The 17,678-nt window shown below is 62.3% G+C and overlaps 8 protein-coding genes across 8 annotated transcripts, besides 4 other annotated features; 4 read left to right on the forward strand and 4 right to left on the reverse strand.

Moving 5' to 3' along the window:
- Positions 1–63: 63 nt before the first annotated feature.
- On the forward strand, positions 64–1,170 carry PAN0_005c2622 (ribokinase-like protein; the record flags this gene model as incomplete). The annotated part of the gene is made up of 1 exon (XM_014801863.1): positions 64–1,170. The coding sequence occupies one exon, from the start codon at positions 64–66 to the stop codon at positions 1,168–1,170; it is 1,107 nt and encodes a 368-aa protein (XP_014657349.1).
- A 171-nt stretch (positions 1,171–1,341) lies between these two features.
- PAN0_005d2623 (DUF1690 domain-containing protein) lies at positions 1,342–1,945 on the reverse strand (the record flags this gene model as incomplete). Its single annotated transcript, XM_014801864.1, has 2 exons — positions 1,342–1,797; positions 1,865–1,945. The coding sequence occupies 2 exons, from the start codon at positions 1,943–1,945 to the stop codon at positions 1,342–1,344; spliced, it is 537 nt and encodes a 178-aa protein (XP_014657350.1).
- A 404-nt stretch (positions 1,946–2,349) lies between these two features.
- PAN0_005c2624 (uncharacterized protein) lies at positions 2,350–4,065 on the forward strand (the record flags this gene model as incomplete). Its single annotated transcript, XM_014801865.1, has 1 exon — positions 2,350–4,065. The coding sequence occupies one exon, from the start codon at positions 2,350–2,352 to the stop codon at positions 4,063–4,065; it is 1,716 nt and encodes a 571-aa protein (XP_014657351.1).
- Positions 4,066–4,411: 346 nt separating this feature from the next.
- PAN0_005c2625 (arginine biosynthesis bifunctional protein ARG7) lies at positions 4,412–5,887 on the forward strand (the record flags this gene model as incomplete). The annotated part of the gene is made up of 1 exon (XM_014801866.1): positions 4,412–5,887. The coding sequence occupies one exon, from the start codon at positions 4,412–4,414 to the stop codon at positions 5,885–5,887; it is 1,476 nt and encodes a 491-aa protein (XP_014657352.1).
- A 122-nt stretch (positions 5,888–6,009) lies between these two features.
- Positions 6,010–7,091: a sequence feature (In-frame stop codon was detected at splice-junction site;~conserved hypothetical protein).
- A 121-nt stretch (positions 7,092–7,212) lies between these two features.
- Positions 7,213–7,466: a sequence feature (In-frame stop codon was detected at splice-junction site;~conserved hypothetical protein).
- Positions 7,467–7,607: 141 nt separating this feature from the next.
- Positions 7,608–7,644: a sequence feature (In-frame stop codon was detected at splice-junction site;~conserved hypothetical protein).
- Positions 7,645–7,738: 94 nt separating this feature from the next.
- Positions 7,739–7,757: a sequence feature (In-frame stop codon was detected at splice-junction site;~conserved hypothetical protein).
- Positions 7,758–7,915: 158 nt separating this feature from the next.
- PAN0_005c2627 (aminotransferase) lies at positions 7,916–9,457 on the forward strand (the record flags this gene model as incomplete). The annotated part of the gene is made up of 1 exon (XM_014801867.1): positions 7,916–9,457. The coding sequence occupies one exon, from the start codon at positions 7,916–7,918 to the stop codon at positions 9,455–9,457; it is 1,542 nt and encodes a 513-aa protein (XP_014657353.1).
- A 115-nt stretch (positions 9,458–9,572) lies between these two features.
- On the reverse strand, positions 9,573–11,021 carry PAN0_005d2628 (26S proteasome regulatory subunit N6; the record flags this gene model as incomplete). Its single annotated transcript, XM_014801868.1, has 3 exons — positions 9,573–9,659; positions 9,760–9,850; positions 9,934–11,021. The coding sequence occupies 3 exons, from the start codon at positions 11,019–11,021 to the stop codon at positions 9,573–9,575; spliced, it is 1,266 nt and encodes a 421-aa protein (XP_014657354.1).
- Positions 11,022–11,636: 615 nt separating this feature from the next.
- PAN0_005d2629 (aldo/keto reductase) lies at positions 11,637–13,046 on the reverse strand (the record flags this gene model as incomplete). The annotated part of the gene is made up of 1 exon (XM_014801869.1): positions 11,637–13,046. The coding sequence occupies one exon, from the start codon at positions 13,044–13,046 to the stop codon at positions 11,637–11,639; it is 1,410 nt and encodes a 469-aa protein (XP_014657355.1).
- Positions 13,047–13,470: 424 nt separating this feature from the next.
- Positions 13,471–16,407, reverse strand: PAN0_005d2630 (DUF21-domain-containing protein; the record flags this gene model as incomplete). Its single annotated transcript, XM_014801870.1, has 1 exon — positions 13,471–16,407. The coding sequence occupies one exon, from the start codon at positions 16,405–16,407 to the stop codon at positions 13,471–13,473; it is 2,937 nt and encodes a 978-aa protein (XP_014657356.1).
- Positions 16,408–17,678: the final 1,271 nt, after the last annotated feature.

The following is a 17,678-nucleotide window of genomic DNA, read 5'->3' on the forward strand; positions in this document are numbered from 1 at the left end:
TCCTCACACAGCAACTAGGACGTGGGCCGAAACGAGTGCGCGGGCACAGAATATACACGAACGATGGCCGCCAACGTCCCCGACCCGACGCGCATCCTCAGCGTCCAGAGCCACGTCGTCTCGGGCTACGTCGGCAACCGCTCGGCCACCTTTCCGCTCCAGCTGCTCGGATGGGATGTGGATGTGGCCAATACGGTGCAGTTTAGCAACCATACCGGCTACGGTCGCTGGGGAGGCCTCCGCTTCGATGCCGGACACCTGCAGGACCTCTTTGATGGGCTCGAGAAGAACGGTCTGCTGCGCTACTCGCGCATGCTCACGGGCTACATGCCTTCGGCTGCGGTCGTCGGCACGGTGCTGCAGCTGGTCAAGAAGCTGCGCTCGCGCAAGGCCGACGACGAGGGCGGGCTCGTGTATCTGCTCGATCCGGTGATGGGCGACATGGGCCGCGGCATGTACGTGGCGCCCGAGGTGCTGCCCATCTACAAGCAGATGCTCCCCTACGCGACGATCGTGACGCCCAACCAGTTCGAGGCGCAGGCGCTGACCGGTATCGACATCGTCGACCTCGCCTCGATGCGCAGCGTCATCCATGCGCTGCATACGCAGCACAAGGTGCCACACGTCATCATCACATCCGTCGAGCTGCCAGACGCCGACCTGGCGGCAATCGGTGCGCATAGACAGCTGCCAGACGGCCGTCCTGCCATGCTCCAAGTGGGCTCCAGCCTCGATATCCACACCAACCAAGACGGCGAACGAAGCGCACCCGCACTCACGCCCGGCGAGCTGAGCATCTGGTGCATCCAGTTTCCCGAGGTGCAGGGCTACTTTTCGGGCGTCGGTGACATGTTTGCCGCACTTACGCTCGGCCGCTTTCACCCGCAAGCCCAGGCGGATGGCGCATTAGACGCAGAGGCTCGCCCGTTGACACCCATCGCAAGGGCAAGCGAGATGGCCATTGCGAGCTTGCAGGGTGTCTTGACCAACACATGCCGCGTCATCGACCAGATCGAAGCTGACCTGCCCGCACACATCAGCCAGGATGCGGACGCCGACGCAGCACAGACCAAAGTAGACACGATGCGCAGGAGAGAGCTGCGCGTGGTGCAGAGTAGAGCCGAGATCGAGAATCCAACCATCGTCTACCGCGCCCGATGGATCAACTAGAGCACAAGCACACAGCATACCTTTCAATAGACACAGATCACAATATCATCCGACCTCAGCAAGACCTGGGAGCGACACAAACAAAAACACGCAACACCGTACTGAGTTTGTGAGATTCATCGGTTCGAACGAGATGCGTGTCTAGACGTGCACGGTGAGGGGGCAAAGGGTCTAGCTGAAGGACGAGATAAAGTGCTTCTCTGCGTTGGCGACGGCCTGCTTGAAATCGTCGGCCTGCTTCCAGCAGTCGAGCGTCCTTTCTGGCTTGTCCCGGTAGCACTTGACGAGCGCCTCCTGCGCCTCCTTGACGCCCGGGTAGTTGGACACGTCGCGCTGCTTGTTGTACTTGTCGATCTTGCCGCGCAGCTGGTCGAGCTCTTGGCGCAGCACGTTGGAGTTCTTGCCCTCGGAGGCGCCCGTGTACTTTGCCTCGCGCGCCAGATTCTCCTTCTCGATGGCCTTTTGGATCTCGCCACGCACCTCCGCCTCCTCCTTGCGCAGTCGCTCCAGCTCCGACTTGATCTTGGCCTGGATCGACGTGTCGAGCGTCACCTGGCGCGTCGCATCCGGTCCCTCCACCTTGTCCAGCGACGTCTTGTCCAGCTGATTCAACAGCGATCGCCCGAACTGTGTGCCGCATCCATGTCAGTACGAGATCAAAGCAGCGCATAATGGCAAGTTGGATTGGACATACCTGGAGATGGTGAGCCTGCTTGTCTTCGGGTGCTGGTGTTGTTGGCGCAGCTGCGCTCTGCTTGGAAGCGGCGGCACCCATGATGGCTATTCTTCACGTCGTCGTCGATGGATGAGAGCAGGTCGAAGAGAGAGCCAAAGTGGAGCTCGTCCAGAATGACTGCATTTCCAGCCGGTCGGATTCGGAAGAATCGAGACGACCTGGGCCAATGCTCTGTCCTCGCCCATCGGCCCCTTTGGGCGATCCAAATCACGTGGAGCGTTCAAATCGGGGCGATGTTTTTGGCAATCGGCGTTGAAACCCAAGGCGCGGTGCGCGACGCGGTCATGGCTCCCTGCCAGACCAACACCGAGATTTCCTCTCCACCATCTTTCGGACGTGTTGTTGGAGACGCATCGATCTGCACCCGCCATCCACATCCGCGATCGACATCCGACATCCGCCATCCGCAATAGCGCGGACATCGTCCTCAACTTCACGCAGAAATGCTACCGCAACCCTCCTCGTCGCGCAGCAAGCTCGCATCACACGGGGATCACCATGTGGTTGCGCACTCGATCAGCCTGCGCCGTCTGCTCTCCCGATTGGACAAGGTCGAGCTCATCGCACTCGTCGCAAGGTGGCTCGACAACACCGGACCTTCGTATCTGCCGCCCATGCTCTCGCGTCGCCAGCCACGCGCGGGCGAGGATGATCCGGCGTCCAACCTCATGCTCTACCACTCGATCCTCGACCTCAACGAGGAGCGTCGGTGCCGATCGATGGACGAGCTGCGCTTGCTGTGGACCGGGCCCATGGCGGATCCCAAGGTGCCAAAGGCACGTGCAGTCGACCGCATCACCGACGTCGACTGGCCCGAAGGCCTGAGCTACGCCATGGTCGCCGAGCTCGATCTGTTCGGCATGCATGCGCGTCCGCTCTCCAAGACGTGGACCACGGTGCGCCTCGAGTACGACGACGACGTCGACGCGTCCGCGCGCGGCTGGGAACGCCTCACCGAGGCTCAGATCCGCACGCGCCTCAGCAGCGAACTCGCACACTACTTTGAACACCACATCTACCTCTATCCGCGCTCGCCTGCGCCCGACACCAGCCACACCGACAAGCCGTTCTCCAGCCCGTGGACCGACGGCTTTTCGTACTTTCGCATCGTGCTCGCTCCGGCGCCCAGCGACATCTGTGCGGCGGGACTGCACATCCTCCATCTGCCGCGCACGCCGTTCTTGCTCGTGTTCGGCAGCCTGGGCCGCGGCGCAGAGAACCGCGAGATGGCGCTGTCGGCGTTTGCGTCGGCGGCAGGCGCAGCCACACTCAACTATGCAAGGCCCACGGGCGGCTCGACGGCGGCGGCTAAGCTGCTTGCACAGCTCAACGAGGCAGGTGAGGATGCGGCGGGCAACCGCCGCACGCTGGGCGAGCTGCGCGGCAAAGATCCGAGGGCGCTGCGTCAGATCCTGCTGCACGAGTCGGGGCAGCTCTCGACGACGGCCGAGGCGAGTTCGGCGGGCGCGGGCGTGGCGGGCGGCAACAAGGCGAGGCAGATGCGCAGGTCCAACGGCGGCAGTGGAGGCGTTGAAGACGGGCCGCTCATCGCACCACTCAAGCGACGGCGCGAGGAGCATCTGGACACGCTCGGCATTCGACCGCCCACACCACCAGCATCTGGCTCCGACTGGGATGCTCTGTCGCTGTCGTCGTCCACGTCGCGCGCCAAGAAGCGCGAGTCGCACACGCCCACGCTCCAGGCGCCGCACGAGGCACAAGCTTCCGCTCGCAGTGCGCTCTCGGCGCGCACCGAGTCGCGCCGCGAGGCCAACGAGTTGTTCGGCCCGGCCCCTGCGTCCGGTGCGGACGACGCACTGCCGCGCGTCGAGCGGCTCGAGTACGAACTGCATCTGCCGTTCCCCAGCATGCAGCGATACAACACGCGCCGCCTCGTCGACATGCACGCCTACAATGCCGACCCGGACAAGCCCAAGATCAAGCTGCGTCTCGAGGGCACACATGTGCTGGCGGGCCTGCGCAAGCTTGTGGCTGCTGGCATGGATCGTACCACCACCAGGCTCGATGCGGGCGAGGCAGAGGACGACGAGGCGCACGTCAAGCTCGACGGCATCCCCGGCTGGCTGTCCGAGGTCAGGGGTACTAAGCTCGTCGTGCAGCCGCCAGCGCTCGGCGACGACAGCAGCCAAGACATGTAGCTAGACGCTGTGCTATCATATACCCGCCACGAGCTCACGTGTGACTAGATTTCGTAAAGGAGACATGTGAGGTGCGAAAGGCTGCCGTTGCGGCTGCCTGTGTTGGGCGGCGGGTTGGAGTGGCGAGGGTAGAGGGTTGCGCCTGTCATGCGCGGCTGTTTAGCGCACGCGAAGAGTCAAGTGCAGGCTCACGGTGAATTGAGTGACTCCACTTTTTCGCGCCGAGGAGATAGCGATAAATACAATCGAGTGCCCGGGCCACTTTGCGCACCTCAACTTTCTTCTCGCCCATACCTCTGCATCCCAACCTGCTTGTGGCAGATAGCGAGCGGATATGATTTCTCGAATGCTTTCGCGCTCGACGCTGTCGCGCGGTGTACGCGGCTTTGCGTCCAGCTCGTCGGCGCTCGATGCGTCGGCGAAGCTCAACAAGCCTGCGCGCTTTGCCACGCCCATCGCAGCGTCCGATATTCCCAAGGGCTTTGTGGTCTCGTCGACCTACGCGGGCATCAAGGCGGCCATCTCGCCCAAGCCCGCGGACGGTGCTGCGGCGGCGGCGTCGAATCCGAACCCCAAGCCCGATTTGGCGCTCATCGTGTCCACGGTGCCCGCGGCGGCGGCGGGGACGTTTACGCGCAACGTATTCAAGGCCGCGCCCGTGGTGGTGTCGAACGAGGTGCTGGTCGAGGGCGCCAAGGCTGCGTCGGGCGCGCGCGTGCAGTCGGTGCTGGTCAACTCCGGGTGTGCCAACGCGGTGACGGGCACACAGGGCATGCAGGATGCACTGGCGTGCGTTGAGCTGGTCAAGAAGAATCTCGCGCCGCACCCGGGGCTTGCACAGTCGGCAGAGGGCAGGGAGACGTTGCTGCTGTCGACGGGCGTGATTGGTGTACCGCTTCCCATGCCGACGATCAAGCGGTGCATTCCGCACCTTGCGAATGGCATGATCCTGCGCAGCGATCCCGAGTCGTGGCGCGAGACGGCGCGCGCATTCATGACCACCGACACCTTCCCCAAGCTGCGCGCCAAGACGTTCAAGCTCGGCGATACCGAGTGCCGCATGATTGGCATCGATAAGGGTGCCGGCATGATCCACCCTGCCATGACGGCGCCCGGTGGCGGTCAGTTGCACGCCACTATGCTGGGTCTGATTGCGACGGATGCAGCCATCGCGCCAGCAGCGCTGCAGACTGCGCTCAACCGCGCCGTTGCGCGATCGTTCAACTGCATCTCGGTCGACGGCGACATGTCGACCAACGACACGATCCTCCTGCTCGCCAACGGTCAAGCTACCGCGCGACGCACTGCCGAGCTCGATGAATCCAGCGCGCACTTTGACGCCTTTGTCGCCGAACTCACCGCGTTCTGCCAGGAGCTCTCGCAGCTGATCGTGCGCGACGGCGAAGGTGCCGAAAAGTTTGTCGAGATCAGCTGCACGAATGCTCCGAGCTTTGATGTTGCGCACGGCCTGCTCTCGCGACTCGTCACGTCGATGCTCTTCAAGTGCGCCATCCACGGCGAAGACGCCAACTGGGGCCGCATCCTCGCGTCGGTGGGTGGAGCCGACCCCACGCTGACGGCGCACATTGATCCGACCAAGGTGTCGGTGAGCTTTGTCGACCCTGTTGGCCAATTGCCTGCCATCACGGTGCTCAGCAACGGCAATCCAGCCAAGGTGGACGAGGCCGAGATCAACAAGCTGCTCCAAAAGGAAGACGTCAAGATCGTCATTGACCTCCAGAACGGCGCCGAGCAGTGCACGTACTGGACATGCGACCTGAGCCGCGAATACATCGACATCAACGCCGACTACCGCTCGTAGCCACCCCTCGCACACACTGCCACACCAAAATTGCATACACTTTCACACGACGACCGACGACCCAAGTGACGCTGTGAAACCAGAATTACGACGTGGGGAGCGAGCAAAAAAGGGGGGCGGGGCTACAACTCATTCGCATGTTGTGCGATCTTGTGTGCGCTACCGGGCGAGCCTTCGAGTAGCGAATGCAGCGTTTTGCGCAGCACGTTGTAGTCCTCGCCTGCGAACTTGACGATGAAAAAGTAGACGAGCGCCAGGAGGCCGGCGAGGAAGGTATAGGGCGCGACAGCAAACGCATCCTGCAGTCCAAACGACGCTGCACGCTCTGCATTCTTCCACCTCTGCCATGTATCGTCGGCGCGGCCCGAGCTGAGCCTGGCCATGCGCACGTTCCACTCGAGCATCTTGCCGGACTCGAGGTGGTAGATGCACAGCGTGGGTGCGGCGATGATGTTCAACTTGGCCGCCAGATGGACTCTTGAAAAGGGGCGCAGGTAGGCCTCGCCCGACTTGTCCGTGTGCGAGAGGCTTTCGTCGATGTCCTGCTCGTTTGCGAGCAGAAAGTCCTCGTTGTTGTACAGGCGTGGCAGCTCGTCCAGGTCGCCGTCGGGCGAGGTGGGTGCGGCGGTACGATCGGCACGCTCGGCGGGCATGCTGGAGCCGTCGTTCCACACCATCGAGATCCACGGCTTGTCCTTGACGCCCGCCTTGTACCACTGCTCGTCCACGTCGACGCTCACGTAGACCGCGGTGAACTCGTGCGGATGCTTGCGGCAAAAGTCGGCGATGGCCTGGTGGTACTCTTTGAGCGGCTGACCCGCCCACTGCGATGCAAAGTAGAAGCCGACGACCTTGGTGTCGCGGAAGGTCTTGCGCAGATCGACGGGCACGCCGTAGGCGTCGACGAGACGCAGACGACGCAGCAGCGGATCCGGGTGCTGGTACTGCTCGGGCGGCGGCAACCGCTTGCGGTCCTTGCCCGGCTTCATGGCCGACTTGAGCACGGACGAGGGCGGCGAGGCGTTGGCCGGATTGCGTGGAGTGCTGGGTCCACCGAGATCAGCGTTGGCAGAGCCGGAGGAGGAGGACGAGGAAGATGCGTTGGCGCCGTTGGAGGACGGGAGGAGCGCGTCCATCACGTCGTTGGAGGCCATGGTGACGGTGTCCGAGGGCCCAAAGGAGACGGTACGTTTGGGCGTCGACCCTGGACGCAGCTCAGCCATCTTTTATGGGGACGGACAGGGGAGGGGCGAGGGGCGGACGATCGGAGCGGCGGCTTGGCGTGCTGATACGAGCGGGGATTGTGGAATAGGAGCCTTGTGCACCCGGGGCCGCGTATGTCCCGACACGTGGCGGGTCTGCAAGATTTGCTCGGAGGGAAGGAGCCGTAGTTCGGAGATATCGCGGCACTCCGTTCGGAGGAGATTTCGGCGTACGCAGCGAGGATTTGGTGGAGGTGATGTCAGTGGCCAAGCCGGGGCTGATGGCGAGCGCGTGTGGTCGCGAAATGCTGTTCGGAGGAGTGCAACCGGTGAAGAGCTGCGGTGGCCGCGGATCTCTTGGCTGCTGAGCCCTTGCCCTGCGGAGCCAAGAGCCAAAAGGGCCTCCTCGCGTTGGTCAGGGCTAGGCTTGGCTGTGACAAATTTGGCTTTCCGTTCGCACGGCCTCGCGGCATTCCACACACGCACGCGCCGATTTTTTTTCGAGATGACACTGTTACGGCGAGAACACGCCACAAAGCGTTGCAGGGCTGAATTCTGTTAGACTGCAACCGGATGTCAGCACGGGCCATCGCAGTCAGCCGCTGCAGCTGTGGTGTAGGCGAGCCGCCGGTTGCTGCTTACTACTCACAGTGCACTGCGGGCGTCATGCTGTGCCGGCTGCTGCAGCCGCGCCGAGGCTACGTCCTTCCCACCAAAACCAAGACGATTCGATCGACTCTGCCTGCTTCTCTCCCGACCACGACAGTCTACGGCTCTCAAGGAACGCCGCTCTCTCTGTCCTGCCTTCCATCTCCCTACCACCATCATGGCCCCGCACGGCGAAGCAGACAGCAGCGACCGTCCAGCCAAGAAGCTGCGAGCGGCTGCCGAGGCGGTCATCGACGTGCTCCAGCACGAGGATCAATCCGAGGCGCACCGCATCTTCCGCGCACACCCGGGCCACAGCGGCAAACGCGGTCGCAAGGTCGCCGCCGCCGACAAGCCCGACTCGGCGTCGTCGACCAACGAGGTCGGCGAGCGCTTCCCTGCCATCGAGCATCCCGGCTCCACGGGCGTCATCTACGTCACCGATCGCGCCACCAGCAATGGCTTCTACTACGGCAACCCCGAGTGGGCCAACATGGGCCAGGGCGCGCCCGAGGTCGGCGACATCGAGGGCGGCGTCCCGCGCTCGCTCCAGTTCGACCTCTCCGAGTTTGGGTCCGCCGTGCACGAGTATGCGCCCAACACGGGCACCATGGCGCTGCGCAAGGCCGTCGCCAACTACTACAACCACACCTTCCGACAGAAACACGCCAACAAGTTCGACCATTCCAATGTCTGCATCGTTCCGGGAGGGCGTGCGGGCATGACGAGGCTCGCGGCGGTCATCGGCTCCATCAACTGTGGATATCAGCTGCCAGAGTACACTTCGTACGAAAGCATGCTGTCGGCGTTCAAGAGCCTTGTCCCAATTCCTACCGTGCTGTCGGAGGAGAACAAGTACCACCTTGGAAACGAAGATCTGCGCAAGGAGATCCGTGGACGCGGACTGAGCGCCATGATCATGTCGAACCCGCGCAATCCTACGGGCACACTTATCCAGGGCGAGGAGCTCAAGCAGCTCGTCGACACGTCCAAGGAGTTAGGCTGTACGATCCTGCTCGACGAGTTTTACTCTTGGTACATGCACGAAGGTCCGCTGGGTCGAGCCAATTCAGCTGCCGAGTACATTGACGACATCAACGATACGCCCGTCGTGCTCATCGATGGTCTGACCAAGGGCTGGCGTCTTCCCGGCTGGCGTGTGTGCTGGGTGGTGGGACCGAAGGACATCATCACTGCGCTCAACCAGTCTGGCAGCTTCCTCGACGGCGGCACCTCGCATCCGATGCAATGCATGGCGCTGCAGATGCTCGACATCGACCGTTGCAACCAGGACCGCATTGCGCTCCAGAAGCTCTTCCGCCACAAACGCCAGCACGTCCTCGCCCGACTCAAGAAGATGGGCCTCGAGGTCAAAGTTGAACCGCAAGCCACGTTTTACATCTGGCTCAGCCTGGCGTCTCTGCCCGCACCGCTCAACTCTGGGCTGGTCATGTTCGAGGAGCTGCTGCGCGAAAAGACGATCGTCGTACCCGGACTGGCGTTCGACATCAATCCGGCCCATAGGAGGAATATCGTGCACAGCCCGTGCGAAAAGTTCATCCGCATCTCCTACGGTCCCGACCTCGCCCAGATCGACCGTGGCCTCGATGCGCTCGAGCGTGTCATTGCCAAAGCCCACCCTTCCCACGCCGACAACGCCACCCTAGGCAAGGGCTTCGCTCCCACCAAAACCACCCATGCCGACGTCAAACATGACTGATCACCCACCCACCCTCCTCCATCTGCATAACCAATCGGATCTGCATGTTTTTGTACCATCAACACGCCTAGGGATAAAAGATCTGCATTCGACATTGAGATGATGCGCCGCCGGCTCATGCGAGTTTGTTCGCCTTCTTGTAGAGCGAGTCCACCACGTTGCCCACGTGCTTGAGCGTGTCGAGCGTGACTTGGTACGTCTTCTGCATATCCCACGGAGTCAACGTGGAGAAATCACAATGTCAGCGTCCATTCGAGCGCGCGCAGGCCTGACCACATCGAGCGGATTGGCGGGCAACTTACGTCTTCTACGGGCTGGTCGTACACCACGAGGCATCCTGCGCCCTGGTCCAGGATGCCGTGGAACACCTTGTCGAGAATCATCTGGCTCAACCTGGCGGCCAGCAAAGAAGCAACAAAGGCGGAAAGAGGATCAGTACAATGCGCAAACCAAAGCAGCGCACGGAGGGTACTCACTTGAGCTCGACTTCGCGCACGGGCTGGCGCACCTCCTTGGCGATGTGTGCGATCTCGACGCGCGAGTACGGTTCGATGACACGCAGCAGATTCTGCTCGAGCAGCGTGTCGTACAGCGCCGAGAGGTGGTTCTTGACGATGGGATCGTTGGACAGTTCGTCCTTATACGTGCGCAGTGCGGATTCAAAGCGCTCAAGGCTCCTATCCTCGTGTGCCTGCGCCACCGCCTTCATCGCCTCGACGTCCTTGCCCGCATACTTGGTCGCATGCTTGCCGGCGATGATGCTGTTGACGTCGTCCGACAGGTTGAGCATGATCTTGCACAGCAGCATGTACTTGAGCGCGAGCGGCGCGCGTGCGTCGTCCTGCAGCGCGAACCCTTCGAGCGTCTCGAAAAAGTACGAGTAGGCGGTGGTGTAGTCCTTGTCCTCGGCGTGCAGCACGCCCGCCTGCATGTCGAGCTGCGCTTGCAGCGTGGGCGGGCAGTAGATCGAGTTGGCCGCCGTCCTCGCCGACGTGAGCGCCGCCTTGGCCTTGGGCAGATTCGAAATCGCATGGTTCACCTTGGACTCGAGCAGGTGCACCTCGGTGAGGATCATCTTGTCGTCGAGCTTCTTGAGCTCGCGCAGCAGCGTGTCGATGAGCGGCAGCGCGTCGCGGTACTGCTTGTTGGCAAAGTACAACCCGATCAGCTTGGTCTCGAGGTTCTGCTTGAGGAAGATGCGCTTCTCGGACTTGGCCCACTCGGCGTTCTCCTTGGCGACCTGGATCTGCGTCTGCTGGCTGCCGGGGATGCCGTCAAAGTAGTCGATCAGCGTGCGCACCAGCTTCGCCGTCTTGGCCTTGGCGATCGAGCTCATAAACGTGCGCGACGAGCGCACCGTCTCTGCGAGCGCATCCGCGTCCTTGGTGTCGCGGTACAGCTCGCCGAGGCGCAGCAACGCCGCCTCCTGCTCTTTGAGGAAGGCATCATCCGACGACGACGACGACGTTTCGGACAGAATCGCCTTGAGGATGCGCTCGCCCTCCTTGGCGTTGCCCGCCTTGATCGCCTCGTCCGCCTGTGCGACGGTCTGTGGTGCCGTCATGCTACTGGAGGTGTATGTGGTGGTTTCGCAAGCGGCTGCGCGGTAATCTGAGCTGTCTATCCGCTGTGCTGTGCGTCCGCTCTAGCTGGGAAGCCTGCTCGGTCGTGGGATCGCGGGTGTATCAAAGGCCCTGCAGCTGGTAAAGCCGTGATTCGAATGCGATCCGAATACGATCCGAATGCGAGGATGGGAGAGCGTGGCGGTGAGCAATGGTCCTGGTGAAGTGCGCCACTGGTAGAGCAGAGACGAATGGCTGTGGTGATGCGGTGTAGGAGGTGTCGGAAGGCAGCCAGGTCGAGTGTTGGCGAACTCGACGCTCTCAAGGCGGACGGACGCGTCAACCGAGGCTGCAACTTTGGCTCATTGCCGCACTGCTGGTCTGCTGCCTCGATTTTGTCTCCTCTCGCGCCTGCGCCGTGATCGAGCCACCTCCCTCCACACTGTCCATTTTTTTTAAATCTTGTACCTTGTACGGCTTTAACACTTTATTTGCAAGCGCACGCCATCAACTCTCTCTCTGGACACTCCTCACACGGACGACTCTGCCATGGTCCTGATGATCCTTGATTGCTTCCCATGAATACAATAGCCACAATAGCCCTAGCGCGCGCTCCATCACAGGCCGCTGGACCAGCTCCACTCGCGCACGCCGCGTTCCGCAAACAGATCGCGCACCGCCTTCTCGTTCTTGGCCTGCGTGGTGTACGCTTCTCGCCTGTCGTCGTCGGCGTCTTTGGCGGGGAAAAGCGCATTGCCAGCCTCGGTCGCGCCGGAGCAAAGCACACGGTACGCTTCGACTGCACTGTGCACATGGTCCGGATGGCTGAGACCCACGAGCGTCCTGAGCTGCGGACCTGCCCCGGAAGGATGCGCGACCTCGGAGCCACGCAGGCCGTAAGTCAGAGCGGTCATTGTGAGCGAGTCGCCCTGTGCGACAAGGTTGCGGCTCGCCTCCTTGGTGGCAGCCTTGAGGGCATCGCTAGCCGGGTGCCACGGAGGTGGAGTGCCGTCCGTGAGGAGGCCCATGGAGAAGGGCGAGCCGTTCATGAGCAGAGGGGCAGTCCATTGCAGTTCGGGCAGTGCATCGGTGCTGTCTCCGCGAGGGTCGGCGGCAAAAAGCTGCTTCCAGCCCACAAGCACGTCCGAGTGCAGGCAGCGGTTCGAGTAGCTCAGCACCACATCGAGCGGGCGGTATGGTGCTGTGGTGGCCACGAGTCTCGACAGACGCAGCAGCACGGGTAGGGGGTAGCCCGAGATACCCACGCGCCTGACGATGCCTTGATCCTTGAGCTTGAACAGCGCCGCGATGGCTTCGAGGAACTGCTCATCGCCCTTGCCATGCACCTTGCTTGCTGCTTCCACATTGGGAGCCAATCCGAGCGATTCGATGACCTGTTCCCTGGTCTGTTGCACGCCCACGTCCTGCGGATCTACAAGGCCGGAAACGATTCCGCTCTCCCATCCATCGTGGTGACTGCGTCCGACCTTGTCGCACACGAACTCTGCATCGTGCGTAAGCACCACATCCAAATACTCGGTTCCGAGTCGTTTGCAACTTCCCCTTACGCTGCTGTCGATCTTGGCGGCGCTGTAGTCAAAGTGCTTGTGCTCCGGTCCATAGCGTCCGCACTTTGTGATGATGTAGTACGACTCGCGCGGGAACTCGGGCCTGAGCGCCGTCAGGATGTTGCCCAGCGTAAACTCGGACGGAAAGTAGTACGGCGACGTGTCGAATGCGTTGATGCCGTATCGAAGCGCCAGTCGAACCGTGCGGATGGGAAGATCCGATGCCAAAGTATCGGCGTTGTTGTACATGTCTTGCCCGAAAACTCCGCCTCCAAACACCAGAGGCGATGCATCCTTTGCCAGATCCCCGCGTCCGAGTGCAAGGTTCTCCGCAGTGTTGATGGCATCCTTGCGCCATGGAGCTAAGCCGTGCTTGAGCTCGTCGTGCGCGAGCGATGACAGTGCCGGCTGCTGCGGAAAGTCCGCATTGCTAGGCTCCACCGACGGATACACCGGCATCTTTGACCAAATCAAGTGGGGGCGAATTCACAAGTGGGCGTTGATGAGAGGAGGCAACATGAAATCCCAACCGACACCGCCTTGACTTTAAACCCAACGTCGCCTCGTTGCAGAAAGATGTCCGAGCATTCTCATGCAAAGCAGGCCCAAGCTCGACGCTCGTCTTTCTCCGCCCCCACGATTGGAATCCGCGTCGGCGTGGGGAGAATCGCACTCGAAAAACCTCCACCGGCGCGTCCCAAAAATCACACTCTCAGCGCAGCGGCTCCTCTCCGCCATGCTTCGTTCAACGGATCCCTCAAACAACCCCACACACAACCCCACGGCAACGGCACCGCACACCATAGCGCTTCAGCATGGAAGACAAACGTTCAATTCAAAAGCACAATTTGGACTTCATTTGCGGGGGACACGGTCGCCGGCATCACAGCGTGTCGGTGTCATCGCTGTCGCCGCCGAGCTGCTTCTTTGCCGCGTCCGTGTCGAGCTCCTCGGGACTGGCGACCGGAGCCGCCGCCGACCCCACCTCTTCTGCGAGAGACGAGCCGACCTCGGGCTTGCCCGGCGTCCAGCTGCGCGGAGCCACGCCTGCAGCCGGTGTGCCAGGCAGCGGTGTGCTCTTGAAGCGGCTCACTCGCGTGCCCGAAGGCGTCGTGCTGCGGCTCACTTCACCGCTGGCAGTGCGCTCCGATGCAAGCGTAGTCGTACGGCCGCGCAGCAGACCTTCGCCTACAATCGCCGTGGCAATCGTACCGTCCGGCGCCTGGTGTCGGATCACCACCGGCTTGTTGGCGCGCGGAGCGACGAGCTGCGCATCCGTGCTGGTGCCGAGTACAGCCGCGGGTCCCGGCGACACGGGTCGCGAGCCGGGACGCGAAGAAGGCCGCGAGCCGGGACCACGCTCCACCGCGTCAAAGGGGAACTGCGCGGGCTCGCTGGCATCGGCTTCCTGCGTGGCAGGCAGCACGGCTCGCGACTCGGTCACGGGCGTGGCTGGCAATGCGACGGTCTCGGCACCAGGCGTAGCGCCTACAGCCACGTCCTTCTGGGTGACGCTCCGACCTAGCTTGAACCGCGGCAAAGGGATCTTGGGGCTGGTGGGAAGCTTGAGCATCGCGCCGGGTAGCTGCATCTCTTCAGCGTCGCTGGGAGCCTCGACCTGCTTGTTGACCATGTCTTTGTGACCCGGGCTGGCGGGCGGGCTGATCTGCGCAAAGTTCTGCTCCACCTCCGAGTCGTACTCGTCCAGGATCTCTTCGCCGATGAGCTCCTCCAGCACGTCCTCGAGCGTGATGATGCCGATGGGCACATCCCTCTGCGCCATCTCGGTGGCCACGACGCTCGCATCCACATCGTCGCGCAGAGCCTCGGGGGGCAGGTCGAGCGAGGCCGACTTGGTCGGGTGGCGGTGATGGCGACGCAGGTGGCGCGACCAGAAGCTCGACTTCTTGATCGCGCTGTCGTCCAGCTGCTTCTCCTCGTCAATGTTGCCTAACGTCTCGATGCGCGCTGCGGTGCCCGATCGCGCCAGGTTCTGCGTCTTGCGCGGGTCGTTCTGGCTGCCGAGATCGACAAAGGAGCCGGGCGACGAGCGTCGGGTGCGCGAAGAGACGATGGCGAGATGTGAGCGGCCCTCCTGGAAGACGTTGAGCAGGTTGAGCAGCGGCTCGTCGGCAGGCACCGTGGGGAGTGCATTGATGACCATGTCGCGCACGGGAGTCTCGTCCTCGGGGTCGAGCAGCACACACTGCTTGACGAGGAGCGCACCGATGATCTTCTTGCGCTTGATCATCGTGGTGGCGGCGGCGGTGGCCTTGTCACCGGCGGGCGTGTAGGGCACAGCGACATCTTGGGCGCTCGGCTCCTTTTCAGTCGAGACGCTGCCCTCGAGCGTGCGCTGATCATCGATCGAGGTCTTGGCCTGCGAGGTGCTGGCCTTCCTGCTCAGGGCGCTGAAGAAGCCACCACCGCGGCTGGGCGTCAGAGTGCCGCTGCCACCGCGCGCGCGGTTGAGAGGGATCTCGATCTCTTGGTACACGGGGATACGAGAGTGGCCCGAGCTGACAATCTGCTGGAGCGTCTCGTAGCCGAGCTTCGAGTCGATCGAGATCATAAAGACCTGGTCGATGGGCGTCATGGCCTGCTTGACCACCTTCTCCTGCAGGTCGAGCGCACCGCCGACGATGGTGACGGTGTCGTTGTTGAGGTCGCCGCGACCGGCGGTGGCAGCATGCATGTTGACGAGCTCCTTGAGTTCGGATCGCCTGTAGACGATGCCGTGGTGCGGGCCGAGCGTCCAGTGCAGCACGCGAGAGACGGGGAAGGCGATCGGCCAGAGGAGGAGCATGACGGCGCGGGTGAGGGGAGCGAGCTTGGCGCCGATGGCGAGGCCGTAGCGAGAGCACACGGACTGCGGGATGAGCTCGGCAAAGATGACGACGAGCACGATACTGACGATGACGGCCTGGACACCGCCGCCGAGGAGCGGGTCGGCGATGATGGGGAGCGTCTCGTTGGTAATCATGTTGGCGATGAGCAGGGTGGTGAGCAGAAGATGGCCGTCCTTGCGGATGGGCATGATCTTTTCTGCGTACCTCTTTTGCTTGGGGGTGCCCTGGAGAGCGAGCACCTGGAGCTGGGTCTCGTCGAGCGACATGTAGCCGAGGGTGAGACCGGCGAAGAGACCCGAGAGAACGACGAGGATGGGGATCAAGATGCCGTAGGCGGCCTTCTGCCCCGTGGAGAGCTTGGTCTCGCCGCAGGTCTCGCCGCTGCCCGACGAGGTGGCGCGCTTCCAGAAGCGGCGGCGCGACGAAGGGGACTTGCCTGCACCGCCTTGGATCAGAGGCTCGGAGACGACGTCCGAGGCAGCGTCATATCGGCGCTCAAACGTGAGTCGCTCGTAGAGTTCATCGAGGAAAGCCTGCGACAAGACGCCATCGGAATGGTCCGAGGTCATCTGGAGCTTGATCCATTGCGCGGTGGGGCTAGTCGAGGCTCGAGGTAAGGAGGAGAAATCGGCGTCAGCATCAGAGGAGCGCGCCACGGAGGCGCGATCCAGATGGGCGCTGGCTACGAATCGATCATCGTGGGATATGGCAGCAATTGCAGGCTGATCCGGAGAGGTTGGGACGACGTAAGCCTGAGCCGGAAGGACGACAGAAGCGGCAAGGAAGACGAAGCTGGCCAGGAGGAGGATGGCGAGGTTGCGCAGGGGTCGAGCACGAGCTGGCGTCGATGCCGAGGAGCGGACAGATTGGCGGCGGTTGTTGGAGCAGGCGGGCCGGATGCTGCTGGAGGGCGATGTGTTTAAGGCTCTACAATCATCCAGGTCAGGGCCATCATTTGCAATGATCTCCATTCGTTGGAAAGCTTGGCGCTGTTTGGGCGATGAGTCGAGTTGGAGGTCCAGCTCGATGTGGTTTGGTGGTTGTCGGTGGTCACGCACGGCGAGGTGAGTGACGAGTTGTGGGGTGGGGCGGAATGGAATCGATGTGAGGAAAACGTCACGACGACTGTTGCTTGATGTCAGAGGTGAGAGTAGGTGAAAGAGCGCGCGCTAGTGTATATATTTGGAAGCCGGCGAGCTGCAGGCGCGTGATTGTGCAGAGTGGGACCGGTGTGGAGCCGGTGCTGAGCAGCAGCAATAGCGGCAGCAATAGCAGCAGCAAAGGACGGCGAGACTAGTGTGATGCCACTTGGACCGTGTCAGACCGGTTGCGCGCAAGGCGTGTGTGAAGGCTCTCGCGTCAGGAGTGGCCGCTGAATGGCTCTATCAGATTTCGAATCGTGTGATTCGGGCGAGGCGCAAGAGAGACTGGACCCACTGCGGCACCCGATGGGGTCGAGGCAAGGCAGCCTGGCGCCGGTCAAATTGGCTGAGCCAACCGCATGTCAGCCAGCTCGCTTTTCCGAAATGGTGAGGCGGTGCGGTGCGGTGCGGTGCGGTGCGGCGGTGCCTAAACGGCGGCTTGAACCGCCGCCTGGCTAGCGCGTTCCCACGGCAATTGGGCCCATTCCCACTCGAGCCCTAAGCGAGGGAACCGAGTCGGGCTTGGCAACAGTCGCCTGCAACCGCCTCGCTCATCCGGTCGTCGTCCTCAAAGCAGCCTAGCACGCTACGGTTCTGTTTCATGTAGCCAGAAATGCAAAAGCATGATGCCACCAGGATAGCCACGGTGTCTCCCAAGTCGGCAGGCAGGATGGCCTCTTGCATGTTGTTGTGCGGCTGCCTGTTGGGTGTTTGGCTGCAGGCTGTGCTGGCGAGTGGAGGGAAGCATGCGGCGATTTTCTGTCCTAAGATTCACCCTCGCTTTCGAAATGCTGTGCGGGGCCCGGCCAAAAAATGGGGCGGAATTCAGGCTTTGAATGCACGTTGGCTGCGGCCGCTCTGCGATCCGCCGATGACGACACGCCACGTCTCCTGCCCTCGGCTTCTTCTTCGCACTCGCTCACCAGCCTCTCGACGGTCGAGGGTCCTTCCGAACGACCCTGATGGCACCTACAGTCGAGGTCGCGTGAGCGGTGACCAGTCGACCTTCGCGCTCGCATCACAACCTCAGCGCTGTCCTCACAAGTTGCAACGAGCGACCACTCTACTTTACTGGATTGCATTGGTCTGCAAAGCGAAGG

This window comes from Moesziomyces antarcticus, assembly GCF_000747765.1.
Source record: "Moesziomyces antarcticus DNA, scaffold: scaffold_v10005, strain JCM 10317, whole genome shotgun sequence".
In the NCBI taxonomy this organism is placed as follows: Eukaryota; Fungi; Basidiomycota; class Ustilaginomycetes; order Ustilaginales; family Ustilaginaceae; genus Moesziomyces; species Moesziomyces antarcticus.